Source organism: Nicotiana tabacum, chromosome 15 (assembly GCF_000715075.1).
Source record: "Nicotiana tabacum cultivar K326 chromosome 15, ASM71507v2, whole genome shotgun sequence".
Classification (NCBI taxonomy): Eukaryota; Viridiplantae; Streptophyta; class Magnoliopsida; order Solanales; family Solanaceae; genus Nicotiana; species Nicotiana tabacum.
In genome coordinates this window covers 12,112,953-12,128,940 of record NC_134094.1, presented here as the reverse complement: position 1 = coordinate 12,128,940, position 15,988 = coordinate 12,112,953, and the positions used below count along the sequence as shown (strand labels likewise).

The 15,988-nt window shown below is 34.0% G+C and overlaps 1 protein-coding gene across 7 annotated transcripts; it reads right to left on the bottom strand.

Moving 5' to 3' along the window:
• Positions 1–5,940: 5,940 nt before the first annotated feature.
• On the bottom strand, positions 5,941–15,706 carry LOC142169411 (cis-abienol synthase, chloroplastic-like). Of its 7 annotated transcripts, none has more exons than XR_012699138.1 (14): positions 15,541–15,706; positions 15,364–15,425; positions 14,963–15,242; positions 13,971–14,151; positions 12,415–12,635; positions 9,759–9,879; positions 9,581–9,678; positions 9,087–9,301; positions 8,882–8,991; positions 8,112–8,210; positions 7,809–8,024; positions 7,145–7,286; positions 6,794–7,060; positions 5,941–6,386 (listed from the first exon to the last, which is right to left on the bottom strand). XR_012699138.1 is itself a non-coding variant. In XM_075230570.1 (14 exons), exons 1-14 carry the CDS (start codon positions 15,617–15,619, stop codon positions 6,078–6,080), a joined length of 2,382 nt encoding a protein of 793 aa, XP_075086671.1. In that variant the 5' UTR covers positions 15,620–15,706; the 3' UTR covers positions 5,941–6,077. The 7 variants fall into 7 exon arrangements, 6 of the variants coding, with proteins under 6 accessions (XP_075086671.1, XP_075086672.1, XP_075086674.1 ...); XM_075230570.1 differs by having other exon boundaries at positions 6,794–7,042; XM_075230571.1 differs by having other exon boundaries at positions 6,794–7,042; positions 15,364–15,422; positions 15,541–15,705.
• Positions 15,707–15,988: the final 282 nt, after the last annotated feature.

Below are 15,988 nucleotides of genomic sequence, written 5' to 3'. Positions count from 1 at the left end.
CCCTATCGGGCAACCTCTGATCAGATGGTAAGTTATATATACCGAGCCTACTGTGGCTGAGCGCCTATGAGTGAGCCCAGGATGGCCGAGATACAGAGCCTAGTATGGCCGAGCGCCTATGAGCGAGCCTACTACGGCCGAGCAGTTACACGTACCGAGCCTTATAGGGCCGGACATTTATTTTACTTACTATATTGAAGGAGTTTAGTCACTATCAGCAGGTAAGTATATCTCCAGATCATCTTTAACTCCCAGTTACTTCCAGTTATTATGTTATCAGTTCAGTTTCAGTTTTCAGTTATGTTATTGCCTTACATACTCGGTACATTATTTCGTACTGACGTCCCTTTCCAGGGACGCTGCATTTCATGCATGCAGGTTCAGATAGACAGACAGGTAGACCTCCTCAGTAGGTGTTTCCAGAGTTTAGCCTGATCGGTAAGCTCCACATCCTTCGGAGTTATCGGGTCTAGGTTTTTGTGTACATCTTATGTATGTATTTATATATATATTATGGGTAGGTCGGGGCCCTATTCCGATCACAATATATCTATCAGTAGAGGCTTGTAGACATATCCTGTTGGTTAGTGCGGTATGTTGGGTTTGTAGTCCTGGTATGTATAATTTGGTGGTTTGTCAGCTGTAGTAGCTATGACGACCTTGTCGGCCTAGCTTTATATTGATGTTTAGTTAGCGCTAGTTTCCATTAGATTTTATATTTTGCTTCGCAAATTGTCTTGCAAGGTGGCCTCATGGCCAAAGTATGACATTATATGTTCAGAGTCCGTTAGTCGCAATTTGGTACGCCAGGTTAGGTGAGGCACCGGGTGCTGGTCTCGCTCCTAGGTTCGGGGCGTGACATAAGACTCCATTTTCATATTTGACATTAACCATGTTAAATATCTGAGCTATTTGAATTATATATAAATAACCTTAAAATTTAAATCTTCTAGATAATTATAGATAATCGTTAGATATTGATTAAGAACACTACATAAAAAAAGGCTAACATTTTCTCAAATCTCGTAGTGATAATTTTATTTTTGTACCATTCTTATTGGTGTCATTGGAACCTAAAAAAAGTCACAAAGTGAAATAATAACTCGTATTTATGAGCTATGACAAAGCACAAAGGGTGGCGCAATATGAACGATTCTTTGGTTAGGACGTGACTCTTTTACTACGACTTGAATTCTTATTTGGTATGCTATTATGTTTAAACAAATATTTCTATTTTGAAATTTCAATTTCTAAAATATTATATATTTTTTAATAATGATTATCTTTATAATGATGCAATTGAAGATATTATCGTTAATTTAAAATTTACTTTAATCGGCTATCTAAAAATATAAATGATTCTTTGGCCGGTGAAACTTTATTTCAGTATGACTCCTTTTTGAGTTTACCGATATCTCTAGCCAACAGATTTTGAATTTTGAATACCCTACATATACAGATTTGTTGTTATTTGAATCATTAAATGTTAGATTAATTGATTATTATTATATAACATTGCATATATTATCTTAAAATTGCCAAGTTATTTTTTCTTGACACCATACTTGGCTTAACCTCAATGCAAACTACTTAAATTGTATTTAAATTCAAATTCGAATATCATATCAGTTTCCTAGTAATAGTAATTTTTTTAAAAAAAAACGACACACAATGTAAATAAAAACAAATATCTAAGATATCCTTATCTTATAATCTATGTATTTGAGTTAAAAAAAATATTTGAAATCGATGAGATCGGCATCTAAATTATTTACACTCAACAAAGATGAAACAGAAGAAGAAATTCATTGTCGTCTCTTATTTCTGGTTTTTAGATTTTTCATAAATATTTTTCTATATTTACTTTCTTTTATCTTATTTTGTATGTCTTTATTTATTTTGTTACAAAAAAATAATTTATTTCGTAATAAAAGGATGAGTTTTAATAGAAATTGTCTACATAAAAACTTTATTTATATTTTTAGTCTTTGGTTAAAATTCTGTCATATTTTTCTTTTGGCTTTATCTTATCGACCTAAACTTGTGCTCACCCAACCACTTAAATTAAAAAGTTGAGGATGTGTAATTTTTATATAATTCATATATAACAGGTGTATAATCGTGTGTTGTCGGTATATCATCTATGTATATTAGCTATAAAAAATAAATAATAAATCTGGCCGGATATTATGCAATAATCCGTAAGATTTCAGTTTTTTGATTTTATCCATGATATGACTTCTATTATAATTATTTTAAAAATTCTCTACTAAAATTTAAAAATATCTTATCTTTTATTTTAAAAATTATATTATAATTTAAAATATAATCCCAATTCGAAATAATTTGTTTACATTTTAAAAATAACTATTGCACGTCATACCAAATATTTTTTTAAATATACTTTTTATTACACTTGAAAATCGCTATAGAATCTATCAATTAGAAACCAATATCTCTCTTGTTGAATTTGAGAAAAAAAAGCTTTCACATAATCTAATGATTCAAAACTAATATTCCTCAATGAAAAAAATACTATACCCTTGCAATGTTGGTTTGACTGCAGCTAAATGAAGAGGTTTCGGCTTATACCCTTTGTGATGACCCAAAAATGTCGTATTTAATTTAAACGTCTATTTCTGTGTTCTATGAAGATGTTGAGACCTTACCTGCTACAAGTTAAGTATCACCTGAGTAGTTGATGCTAATGGTATTCCTTTTCTAGTAATATATTGCTTATGATGCCAGTGTTAGTATTGTTTTCATGTTGTGTTACGTTGATTGGATTATGCATGTGTTGTTAGGATTGGTTTCTCGAATTCTATGGCAAGTGAATAGGCCCAGTTACAAAGGAAACTCTGGCGCAATTTTTGAAAATTTTGGGAGTTAATAAAAATTCGGGAAATTGAAATGGGTGAAAGAAGAGATAAGTTATGTTATATGTTTGGGGGAGGACTCTACTTCTCATTTGAGGACTATTAATATTATGAATACCAATTGGATATGATAACAAGTGTACGAGGCATATTATAAGTGATATGGGGTCTAAGGAGAGGCCTAAGTCTAAGTCAAGTTAGAAAATTTCATAATAGACTAAAGTTTCAAATAAGTATGCACAAGACCAAACTTTGAATGAGCATTTCTATCTATATATAAGGAATTATGTGATGATCTATCTATCAAATGAAAGTCTTCGAGTCTAGTTTATGACTCTTCAAACCGTTCGTCATTTGGACACTCCTACAAGAAGTTATGACCAAATTACCAAAGGCTGGCAGAATGCGAGTCTGCGGCCAAATCTGCAATCACCGAAGTGGTTATGCGACCGCAAAATTAGTCGCAGACCTGTCCAGAGAAGCCCATTTTTGGGCACCAATTTTGCGGTGTATTGTGCGACCCGCATACCCATTCTGCGGTCATGCGACCGCAGACCCGATTTCGGAGGGTTAATTTTCCTATTTTCATAACCCGACCCTATTTTGATAAATAGGCTTTGTGGCTTATTTTGGGGCAATTATCTGATGATTTTAGAGAGAAGTGAGAGTGTTTTAGAGAGAGAAAGAAGCTCAAGTGCTTTGTTCATCAAAAATCTTGTTCAAGCTTTGAAATCCAATAAGGAATTATCACAAGATCTTCACCCAAGAGGTAAGCTTCTAACCCCTATTCTTCAATTTTGAGTTTGGGTAAAGATGGGTGATTGTGAGTGTGATTCTTGCGTGTGAGAGTATTAGTCATACATGCTTGTACCAATAAGGTTATGGAAAGATTGTTGAGTTCAAATGGGTAAAGATTGGATTGAAAATGGTACGTACAAGGTCGAGTTTGGTTTTCGGAAGGTTCGGAATTAAATCGAAAGAACAATTCTTATTTTTGAAACTTAAATGAAAAGAGTTGACCGGAGTTTGACTTTTGAGCAAACGACTCCGAAATGAAGTTTTGATGACTCCAATAGTTTCATATGGTGATTTCATACTTAGGCATATGTCCAGATTTGGATTTGGAAGTCCGTAGGTCAATTCAGCCCATTTTTGGCGAAATTGGAAAAATTGAAGTTTTAAAATATTTATAAGTTTGACCGAAGGTTGATTTTGTCGATAACGGGTTCAGATTTCGATTTTGGAAATTGGAACAGTTCCATTATGTCATTTCTAATTTGTATGCAAAATTTGAAGTCATTCCGGATTGATTTGATACGTTTCAGCGCAAATTATAGAAGTTGGAAGATTTGAAAACTCATAATTCGATTCGAGACGCAATTCATAATTTCGACGTTGTTCGACATGGTTTGAGGGCTCGACTAAATTCGGTCTTGTTCACGAAAAACCGAAGGAGGATCACGATTCTCCACCGCGACAGATGGATTTGTCCGAGGCATACTTCGTACCTCTTGTAGAAATCCAAGATAACCGGGTCTACCGGGCCCAATGTGAAGGGACAAATGTAAATACATAGATACCCCTCCACGTGGGTAGTGATGGCATCTGTAGGCCCGGGGACTACTACGTTCTTACCCACCCAGTTGCAGTCCTCTCGGACCACGGGGAGGATGTCTTCGGTAATGGAGCATATATATCTTGATACACTTTCACCCCGGCCCTGCACCGACGAGGGCTTCTCAACCTTAAAGTCATCGACAATCGAACAACCCCCGGAAACGAATATTTTTAAAGGAGGCTCGGCAGCCGGTTCATCGGTAGTTGCGCCAGGAGCAGATCTCTCGAGGACGACCACATCGGGAGTGATCTCCTCGATTTCAGCAGTTAATTGCGAAGAAGAAGAAGCGACTTGTTGGGGAAAAGATTTGAAAGTTTTAGCCATTGCTATCTGGAAAAAGCTTAAAAAATATGAAGATAAATTGGAAGATGAAAAGTGAGGTGCGCTAATTTGGGTAAAAATTAGGTAAAAACTTGCAACTTACTATGAAAGTCTTGAAGAACGGAGATAAAATGTTAGAATGTGAACAAGGGTAGTGATATCCTGAAAACTCGAAGGTAGAAGCTTCGCAAAAAAGTAAAAAATGAACAAAGGAGGAAAGTATTTATAGAGGTTTCACGCCGTTTCGTATTCAGGGATGACCCGCCGATGATTGATGCATGTTTGAAATCATGACGTCACGACTGACGGGACGTTTTGGATTCTTGGTTGTTTCTGTCACGGCGTATTGAAGAATGGATCGAAGTGCATATGTTATTTCTCGTCGTTTCAGTAAATTTACTCTCTGAGAAACGAGGGGACTATCTGTATACGGGTGAAACCGAGCCCGTTTGATACTTCGGTTCTCGATGGAGTAAACGGAGCAGAGATATGATCCTAAGAAACCGGAATCGGGGCAAGGAGCTCCTCGAGTCAGGTTCTGGGCAAAACACCTGCCCTCGGAAGAATCGGGGCCACATCCCCCAGGTCCGATTCGAATCCCAAAACTTCGGAGAACATCACGAGATAATCGAGCACGACTAGAGAAGGGTTGTGATATCCGCGCCCAGCCGGATGTCACAGCGTGAATCTCGGCACGTATCGGCAGAAAATATGTGATTAGCAAATGGAAGAATTTTACATTTTATGAAATTGTACTTAGGGTAAAACTCCCCTACTATCTAAATGGTCGTTTGACTATTCATTAGACACATTGTAACACGCATATCAAGGCAATATATTCTTATTTTCTCTTTTATTCAAAAGTTCTTACTTTTGTTCATCAGTTCTTCATTGTTGTGAGCCCGGGATCGAAGGCAGGCATTACATTAAACTGTTACTGAGTCTGAGATCACTCCCTTAATTGGTTTGACAATTTATTACATCATTTATCTGTTTAATCTAACATTATTTATTATTTGTATTGAATTAATCCACATATCCTTAAAACCACATATAAATTTAATTATTATCCGTTTTTATGGTAAACACTAATAATGGTAAATGCGCTTTAGTTAAAATAGCAGTGTAAGTAAGTTTTTCCCATAGTAACAGTTGTACATTATTGTGCACAACATAAAAGAAGTACAATTCGTCCATGCATCTAATAATATCACAACCAAGTTCCAAAGATTAGTAACATATTGTAAAAGATTTAAGGCATATTATGGGGAATATTGATTGAGTGGTTTGTAAATTACATCGTTGATATGGTTCTTGAATTCCTCTGGGAAGCGATACCCATCGCCATGTGTATGTATAGAATAAGCTGCGTTGATTGTCGTCCAAAAAAGATCCTTGCACACTTGTGGCAATTGGCTTTCTTTATTTTGTAGAACCATCCCTAGCAACTCTCTTCTCTTACTTTCCATCATTTCCTTTATCTGTCTTATAGCCTCTTCTTCAGAGATAGTTCCCTGACTTTGTGTTATTAATATTGATACCATATTTGTTGAACTTTCTGCTTGTTCTCTCTGCAAGAACACACGAAATAATAAGGATTAATGTTATAATTATACACTTGTATGTCTACTTGAAAAAAAAGCGTACAAAATAAATTCAACGTGGTCTGATCCTTCTAGCGCGAAAACTTAGTGAGACGAGCTTAATAAGAAGAAAATGAACCAGCAGCACATTATATTATATTAATTTATCAAATATCAATCTAGCCGGACAAGGCTTTGTTTTTGTGTCACTTCTCACTTTCAAATGTAAATTTTAGTAATTTTTGGAATAAAATTTGATTTGAAGAAGTTAGTGTTTCGAAAAAAGAATATTTTATGTAAAATTTTATCTCAGTTCAATATATTGAAAAAAGATTGTCAAAAATCAATAGCCAACATTTGATAAAATATTCTTCTAACGAAGAAAATAATATTACCTTGTAACTGTGTATATCATTAATCAATCGGGCCACAGCAGCTGTACAATTGCATAAGGCACTGACCTCAGAACTTTCTATGACATCCTTGGACAGTTTTGGTCCAAGAAGATATAGTGATGTGAGAACAAAACATGGAACACCAATAGTTACACATGCAACAGACAAGTACTCCTCTATGCTTGGGGTAGTTGATTTAATTTTCCAAAGGTCCAATTCCACCAGCATACACTTCAACATATCAATCCACTATAACAAGATATATTTCTAGTCAATCGAAAAGAAAGAAATATAAGCATGAAAAAAAAATTGATTTAGAGAATATATAATAATTAATGTACTTCTTCATACCAAGTTAATAAGGTGATCTTTGACACATCGACCTTGCTTAGTTTCCGCCTTTGCCGCAATTTCCTCTACCATTTTGTAAAGTGCCAAAAAGAAAATTCTAACCCTCTCTGAACGGAATCCGACGGTTGAGTATCCCTCCCATCTATAGTGAAAGTGTTAACATAATATGTGAAAGAGTATGAGTATCTAATCCAAAATTTCAAGGTAATCGGGTGGAGTATCTAAGGGACAAGTGTAACATTCTCTAATACTCTCTTGCAACACAGCCCGGTTCTACGGTTTGTTTCTGTTTTGGTTATTATTTTTAACGTAGAAAGAGAAGAGTCTCAACAAATTGTGATCTTCAAGAGTTAAGTAGATTAGGCTCAACATGATAATTGATAAGTTAGGCCATAGCAATGTTAGTGGCTTAATGGTCTGAATGAAAAAAAGAAAGTTTTGGCTCTGATACCATGTGAAAGAATATTAGTATAAATCCAAAACCATAAAGCTATGAATGAAGTAGCCTAGGATCATTTGAACCCTTTTAAAAGCCCGTACAAAATTGATGAGGGACAAGTGTAACATTCTTTATCATAAACTCAAGTGCCTCTAAAAAATGTGAGTTGAACAACATAGGTCAAAGGATTTTGTTGATATATTATAAGAAAAGAGATAACAATACCTCTCTACTAATTCGATGATGTTTTGCAGTTCTTCTTTGCAAATAAAACAATCGAAGAAATCATCCACCGCTGTTATTATTATGGCGTACTTTGCATATGCTAGACGAGCATCAGCATATTCAGGTTCAAAGAGTATGGCAGCAATTATGAAGTAACTAGTGTATAAGTACTGTTGTGATAATCCTACTTGTTCGAGTTTGCAATCTGTGAACCACCTACATTCATATATATATATATAATTATCAACAAAATGAAGTTGTTTAAGAATGACAAGGTCTAGTCAAGCTAACCAGTGTAGATACCTTTTCATCTGTTGAAGTTCTTCTTTGTGTCGGGTTTGGCACAAGTTAAAATCGTGTTCTGAGAACTTTAGCAAGTCTATGTTGTTAATACCGGAAGACCTAAAAGAGAGAAAGAGAGAGACCCCACATAATAATATGACCAATTTTTAAGGACTTCCAACTTCGATAGAAAATGTACCATTACATTTTATTTAAAGTAGCTTGTATTTTTTCTTGCTACCCATATTAAGCGTTAGCATACCAATGTTCACTGACATATGTTGTTTAAGTTGAAGGCGGTGGGCATTGCTACAACCGTAACTCTGATCCGCCCATATACAGATGTGGATCTAGGATTTTCAGTACATGAATGTATTACTAAAATAAAAAGAGGAAAAAATATATTAAATAGAAGCATGGATGCCAATAGTTAATATTATACCAATTTTAAAAAATATGTACATAAAATATCTAATTTTGAGGAGATCATGGGTTTGCGTGCCCCATAATCTCTCCTATAAATCTGCCCCTGTCCACACGTTTAAATGCAGAAGAGAATAATAAGAATAAACAAAACATATATACTACTTTTAGTAAGAGTTTACGTTACATACATCATTAATGTAAAGTTTTTTTAACCGTCACTCAAATAATATTTACAGGTAAGCCTCCTTAAAATGTGAGATTTATAATCTTGAAAACAATATAGATTACCTGCAATAATTGGCAAATGTAACCCGCTGACGGTACATATTATCTAAAATCTTATAGTAATAGTGTCAGAATTATACCTGTAAGCCGCTTTTAAGATCTTAAAACTGTCCATTTTGTATGACTCGATGTAACGTCTAGTTTCCACTCGATCAAATGTGCCATAAAATTTCCTCATAGCAAATTCCATCTGATATTTAATTGACTCGCTAGTAATGGAATATCATAAAATTGAAAATTACAAAGAATGTTTTTTGAATGGCCTAATTTATATACAGGTGATACCTCCTTCTTTGACCTATCAGGGATGTGCTTGTCCAAGAGTTTTTGCTCCATAAAATTCCTTGTCCAAGTACTTATTTTATCTAAAATGTGATCTTTCCTTTCATGAATAGCCACCTGTGAAGCTCGGTGAAGTTCGAGAATTGCAACGTGATTCATAAGTTTCCCACTTGATGTTGTAAAGAAATGTTCTTGGTCGACAGATCCTTCAAGTTCTTCTGCAGAAAGAAAGTAACAATTTATTGGTGCATAAGTAAAAGGACAGCCCGGTGCATTAAGCTCCCGCTATGCGCGAGGTCCGGGGAAGGGCCGAACCATAAGGGTATATTCTAAGCAGCCTTAACCTGCATTTTTGCAAGAGGCTATTTGCACGGCCTGAACTTGTGACCAACAACTTTACCAATTACGACAAACAACTTTACCAATTACGACAAGACACCCCTTATATTATTGGTGCATAGGTAAAAATTTAATTTTCTGAGTTTTTAGTTACAAACCTGAGGAAACTTCATAGTTATTCATCCGTAAAAGTCGAAACGCCATGGCACAATGAGCAACGTCTGAAAAAATTCCTTCATTCTTTTCTAGCCAAAGCCTATTCATAATTCAGCATTAATATTAATAAAAGTTTTAAAAAGATAAATTGTATAAACCATGAAGATCATTTCAAATTACCTGTATATTTCATCTAGTACTCTTTTGACTTCTGTTTTAAAATACCGATCTACTCCAAGATTTTGAAGGGCATCAACTAAGAAGAGATTTGAATGTATCTTTGTAGGGCAAATAGTGGGGACTATAAGAATAACGAAAAAGATTATATTAGTAATGCTGAAATATGTAGCTTAGACAGGTTGTACAGTGTATTATTTAAAGGAGTACACTTCTAGAAGGTTCATAAATTAGTGTTAGTTATTGATCTTTGTAATTAGCTGTTAGTTAGTTATTAGTTAGAAGTTAGTTTACAGTGTCTTTAAATACTCAGGTGTACAACTCATTATTAGTTAGATGATTTGGGATCGAGAGGATTTTGACCAAGGGTTCATTTGGGTCATACAAGGCAAGTTTTTATCGATGTTTTGTGCTCATTAAAGTTAATTAATTCTAGTATTAACATTGAAACTTCCTTTAGTTTGCTAAATTTTATTAAATCAACCAAAAACACCAAAAGAGAGATTTTCTAGGATTTTCTTACAAAGATAATTTTTACTACATGAACCTTATTTATGAAGTATAAGTGAGTGTTTTAATATTATTTATGAGCTGAAAAAGTAGTTAGAAGGGTGGAATAGATGAACCCTCCTATCATAGCTTTGACACTGAAAGTTTATTAATAAGGAAGATGAATAGTGTTGGACTTATTTGAACGATATCGTTTTGAACTTCTAATGAAATGGCTAGATTCCATAACACATTTAATAGATGAATTGGAGTTAAAATTCAAGGATTGATATCAAATGGTGAAATAAGAATTTTTGTGAAAGTCATGTGAAGTTGGACCTAAGTGCTACGTACTTAGTTGGTATTGTTATGAAGCGTTATTGATATATGAACTCATATATCACTACTAAAAAACGGCCAATTTCCGACCGAAATATTCCGACCGGAAAAAGGAGTCGCAAATTTCTGACGGAATCGGTCGGAAATTGCATAAAAATATATTTTTCAATTTTTAATAATAATTACGGCTGATATTCCGTCTATATCCGTCGTAAATTTTGGCGAAAAATACCGCATAACTGTTATCGACTAATTCGGTCGGAATTTTTTATTAAAACGAGGTTCGACTATTTGACCTATTTTCTTTTAAAACCCCCCTGACCCCTTTCTTTTTTCTTTCCCTGTTTTCTTCCTTCTCTCTTCTCTCTCTCACACTCAAACCTCCCCTCTCCCCCCCACCCAACCCGCCGCTGCCATCACCAATGCCACTCACCGGCGATGCCGCCTCGCTGCAGCTCCGTCGACGACCCTCCACTGCCAGAAATTCATGAGAAAACATGGGCATGATCTATCTGATGATGAGGATGAACAAACTGAATCTGATGTGTAGTAGTTTAGGTGTGGTATTTTGGTTGATTGGTAAACTTGATTGTGAGAGACAACTTTATGTTTTATTTTTAAACTTGAATGTGGGCTACTATTTGGATATTTTTATGTCCAAAATTGTTAGGTTTAATGGTTGGTATTGTTAGTTTAGGTTGTGTTAATGGTTGGTTTAGATTATTTTAATAGTTGGTATTGTTAGTTTAGATTATGTTAATGATTGGTATTGTTGGTTTAGATTGTGTTAATGGTTGATTGGTTGTTGGCGTTATTATATTGTAATAGTTTGACACGTGGTGTAGCTCCAAATTGGGCAGAATGCTGCTCAGTTTTACAGAAAATTCCGACTGATTTCCGACGGAAACAGTCGGACAGCTGCCCACATTTTGCCAAAAATTCCCAGATTTTCGACCGATGCGGTCGGAAATTTTAAAAAAAAATTAAAAAGTTTTCGACGGATTTCGTCGGAAATTAAATAAAATATATTTTTTAAATATTAATTTCCGACCGATTCGGTCGGAAATTATATTTTTTAAATATTAATTTCCGACCGATTCGGTCGGAAATTATATATTTATATTATTTAATTTTAAATAAATAATTATTTTATTTATATTATTACGACTGATTCGGTCGGTAAATTCCGACCACTTTGGTCGGAAATTTGAAAATATTTGGTCGTCTAACCTTTCGAACGTTCCGACTACTTTGGTCGGAAATCACTAACGGATTTGATCGAAAATTATTTTCCGACCAACTGTTTTTCGACCGACCAATTTTGGTCGGAAAGTAGTAGGAAATTCGTGAATTCCGACTGTTTTGGCGGTCAGAATTCTGCCATTTTCCACATATATGTAGATATCCCTTTGTTGATGACGTCCGAGCTTTTTAAATAAATTGGTTCATCGTAGTACTATGTCAGAGTTTGGACTTGAGAGGTAAGTTTATTAGACTTACTCTTCTTGTGATTTTCTCTAAAGCATGATTTGAGTCAATATGTGAGTTGTTCGTAGATGTACATTTGTACTTGTGGGGAGAAGCGGTAAGGATGTCACCATGCGTCACAAGCGCTAAATTATCATACTAACATAAATTTCTTATCAGTAGAAGTACTTTATATTTTCTAGTACCCTAAAACTATTAGTCTCCTATCAAACATATCGAACATATAGTAAACATACTAACATAATTAAAACTTAATTCCAACGAATTCTAAGAAGAGATATGAAAAGTATTTTCCTTTAGGCAGATAATGGGGAAGTATTGAGATGATCTTAGTAGTGCATACCCCAATTATCGTGCAGTTTCAAGATTGAGTTCAAGTACCCAAAGCATTTCTCATCGTACTGATGGTAAATCAAGGCAGCTGCAGTAGTGGCTGGTGAATCAAAGAGCGACCCGTTGTGTCTCTGACGAAGCATCATCTCTTTCCAATGACATAATTCACCGAGCCCTTCAGCAAAATATTCTACATTTGCCATATTCCCCTCGAATTCATTCTTTAAGGCTCTATTGGTTAAAAAATGGCCCAACAAATTGATGAGTTGAAGCTAGAGTATCAAAATCTAGTACTCCTTTCGTTTCAATTTATGTGAACCTATTTTCTTTTTAGTCTGTACAAAAAAAGAATGACCTCTTTCTATTTTTGGAAGGGGTGAGTGTTGCAGTCATGTTTAAATTAAAAATGAAGTTTTGCACTCTACAAATTTTAAACTATTTTTTTTTGCTTTATCATTCTTCAGAATGACATTTTCCCAAGAGACTTACTCCATAAAGTTAGGAGTTTTATAAGTCAATTTACAAATCTGCATACAAATTCGTGGAGAGGGCAAATTCTATATTCCTTTGTTCCATTTTATATGACATGTTTTTTTTAATGTCTTTTCACAAAAGAAGAATCCCATTCTTTATTTGATAACTTTTTGTAAACTTTTAATTTATCCTTAATGAGATACTTTTATAATCAAATAAATGCTATGTCATGTGTAAGTCTAGCGCACTTTAGACATGTGGCAAAAGTCATTCAATCTTCCTTAAGTTCAGTACCTAGTCAAACACCGTCGTATAATTGTTCGTGTGATCGATTAAAGGCAAGACAAATGAAGTTAGTACTTTTGTTCTCAATAATTACAGGCAAAAAATTACAGTTATTATATACCACCATGGGAGACTTTATGTGGTAAAATTTGAATTACTATGGAGTTTGAAATAAAGGATACTTTTGAAATTTATGATAAAAAAATCATAGACATTTGTGAGGATATATATAAAAATTTCTCATTAAGAATAAAAATGAGAAGTTTAATCTTCTCAAATTTAGAAAGTCACTATTTTTTATAAAATGGACCAAAAACAAAATGTTGCCGCATAAATTGAAACAAAGGAAATAACTATCACTTATAAGTTGTTTCAAAATTTATGTTAGCTTTTTACTGTTTGGACGGATGAGTAGATGTGTAAACTTCTTCCAAAAGATTATTAAGTATTAACTACTAGTAGTACATTTACCTCTCCTACCCTCTATGATATTTCCTTTCATGCATATATCCATTCATTTTTCCTATTTCTAGTCATTTATCTTTCCAATTTCAACAAAGTTTTTTTGATATTTCTCTTTGTCATGTTTGATTATTGATCTATAGATATAAAAAATATGTCCTTTTTCTTATTAATATATGAATCGAATGAGATTACGCTTAGGCCTTTTATTAAGATTTAGCTTCAGACGACTAATATTGTTGAACTTCCCCTATAATTGTTTTATACATTAGGAGTTTTTGCGCAAGGCTGCAAAACTAATAATTTCCATAATATGTAAAATGACCATTTAATAAAGAAGCATACCTTTCAATTGTTAATTCACGTTCGCAGAGCATCATATTTACAAGGTTAGGATCCAAAGGTAGATCCAAATTAAGTTTCTCTGCATAGTTGATCATGCAGGGAAATATAATTTCAAATCCTAAAGGTGAAATCTGATCCTTGTTATCGACTGCCCAACCATGCGTTTCAATAAAGCCAAGGCCTAAAAGAAAAATGAAGGAACTATTCAAGTAATTAATAATACTACAAAATGCAAACTCCTTTGCTCACTCTTTCTTGAACCATGTCAATAGCATTACTTGTTTTTGCACATCGTCTAGATACTTGACAATTATAACATGCAAGATGGTAACTAAACATTTTATTCTGCTTAGTGTTTACACAAACTAATGAATGCATGCATCTTTTATTCATATATTATATTATTATTTAACCATATGGTTAAGTGATATACACACATTCTGTTTTTCTCTTTAATTTTTCTCTACTAAGGTTAATTTTTTTTAATTGAAGCCATTCACCCTGCGCTATGCTGGCCCATGATGATGGGGTTCGGCATTATCCCCTACCTTATATAGTAAAAATAAATTAATTAGTACGCAGATGGGAGACATAAAATCAAAACCGCTTCAAACAAGATACAGACAATCAAACTTCTTACTGTTGGTCTGTGACCTGTTACAAAGGACCACCCTGAACGCTTGCTAATGGGAGATCAATTAGCTTACAAGATATATCTTTTATTCATATATTATTTAACCTTTGGAGCTAAGCTACACTAAGATATATAATTGATTTGTAAACAATTAAAATTTTAATATTTTGACACTACACCGAAAAAATTAATTCAAATGATGTAATTTCTTCAGGTCAGTTTTAAAATGAGTGACACCTTTATATATTTGGACAAAATTTAACTTTAAATTTTTTGTTTTATAACCAAAAAAATATCATTGCATATTTACAACCACAAATTTCAAAGAAATCGTTCTTCTAAACTCGGTGTCATTTACCTCTTTGGACTTGGTTATCTCCAATTCTCCATTTGCGAAGGGCAAGCAAAGATGCTAGAGTGGAAGAAAGGGAGTCTTTTACAAGCAATGGATGGCTAGGATTTAGGCCCCAAGATCCATCTTCTCTTTGATTTTCAAGAATCCAATCTAAGCACTGAGGAAAACATGGTTGGTTCATAGAATATCTTGAAGGGACCATAGCTACCCATGCTGTGTCATAGGAAGAAGGAGATAGCTCTATTTTTCCAAATGTTTCCCTTATTCTCTCCTTTGCCTCTTCCTGCAACCACCATTGCTTTATTAAGGGCATTTACACAAATGGCCTTTTCTAGGCCACTTTTTAAAATTCTGTCTCAGTTACTCCAGTTGGCTAAATTTGTATGCAAAAAGAAATAGCATACCATTGATGAAGCAGTACTGTGGCTGCATCTTACTCTACATGGTCTGTGGCAAATTGCATCTTCTTCGAACAAGGAGACACAGAAATTTTATCAAAAAAGAGACTGAAATTAGTTATAAAAGAATTGAATGATACTTATCTTCTTGTAACGTATAGTAATAAAAATTATGTGTCTTACTGGTTACTGAACCTAATTTGATATTTCCCAACTTATGATCAGGAAGTGGTATGATTTTGCTTCTCAGTCCAAGTATCATTCTAAACGGCAAACTCGGTTTTTTCTTTCTACTTTTTGGGGGGGGGGGGGGGGGGACAGAGAAATGTAGAGAGATATAGAGAGCACAAGAGTAGAATGGTATATCAATGTCGAACTATTTAAAGTTTATTTGGCAATATTTTTTTAATCCATTAAAAAAATAACTTTCTAATTTATAAATAATTTAATTTAAACTTTTAATTTTATTTTTAATAATAAGATAAGATTTCGTAATAATACAAATGTTATATCTTTTTTAAGACTAGAAGTGTCACAAGTTTCAAAAAAATCTTCCTTTCTTTTTAACATGAAATATTATGTATGTATTGTCACGGGTCCTACTAATACCATCACGTATATGGAAAAACTA

Bases quoted from the DNA above. Each gene is read 5' to 3' on its own strand.
- LOC142169411 (XM_075230570.1), bottom strand. From the start codon at position 15,619: ATGATACTTGGACTGAGAAGCAAAATCATACCACTTCCTGATCATAAG. The intron at 14,152-14,962 runs GTAAATGACACC...TTTTTCTTTTAG, and splicing joins AGATAACCAAGTCCAAAGAG to GCCTTGGCTTTATTGAAACG. The intron at 12,636-13,970 runs GTATGCTTCTTT...TTTAACCAATAG, and splicing joins CGTGAATTAACAATTGAAAG to AGCCTTAAAGAATGAATTCG.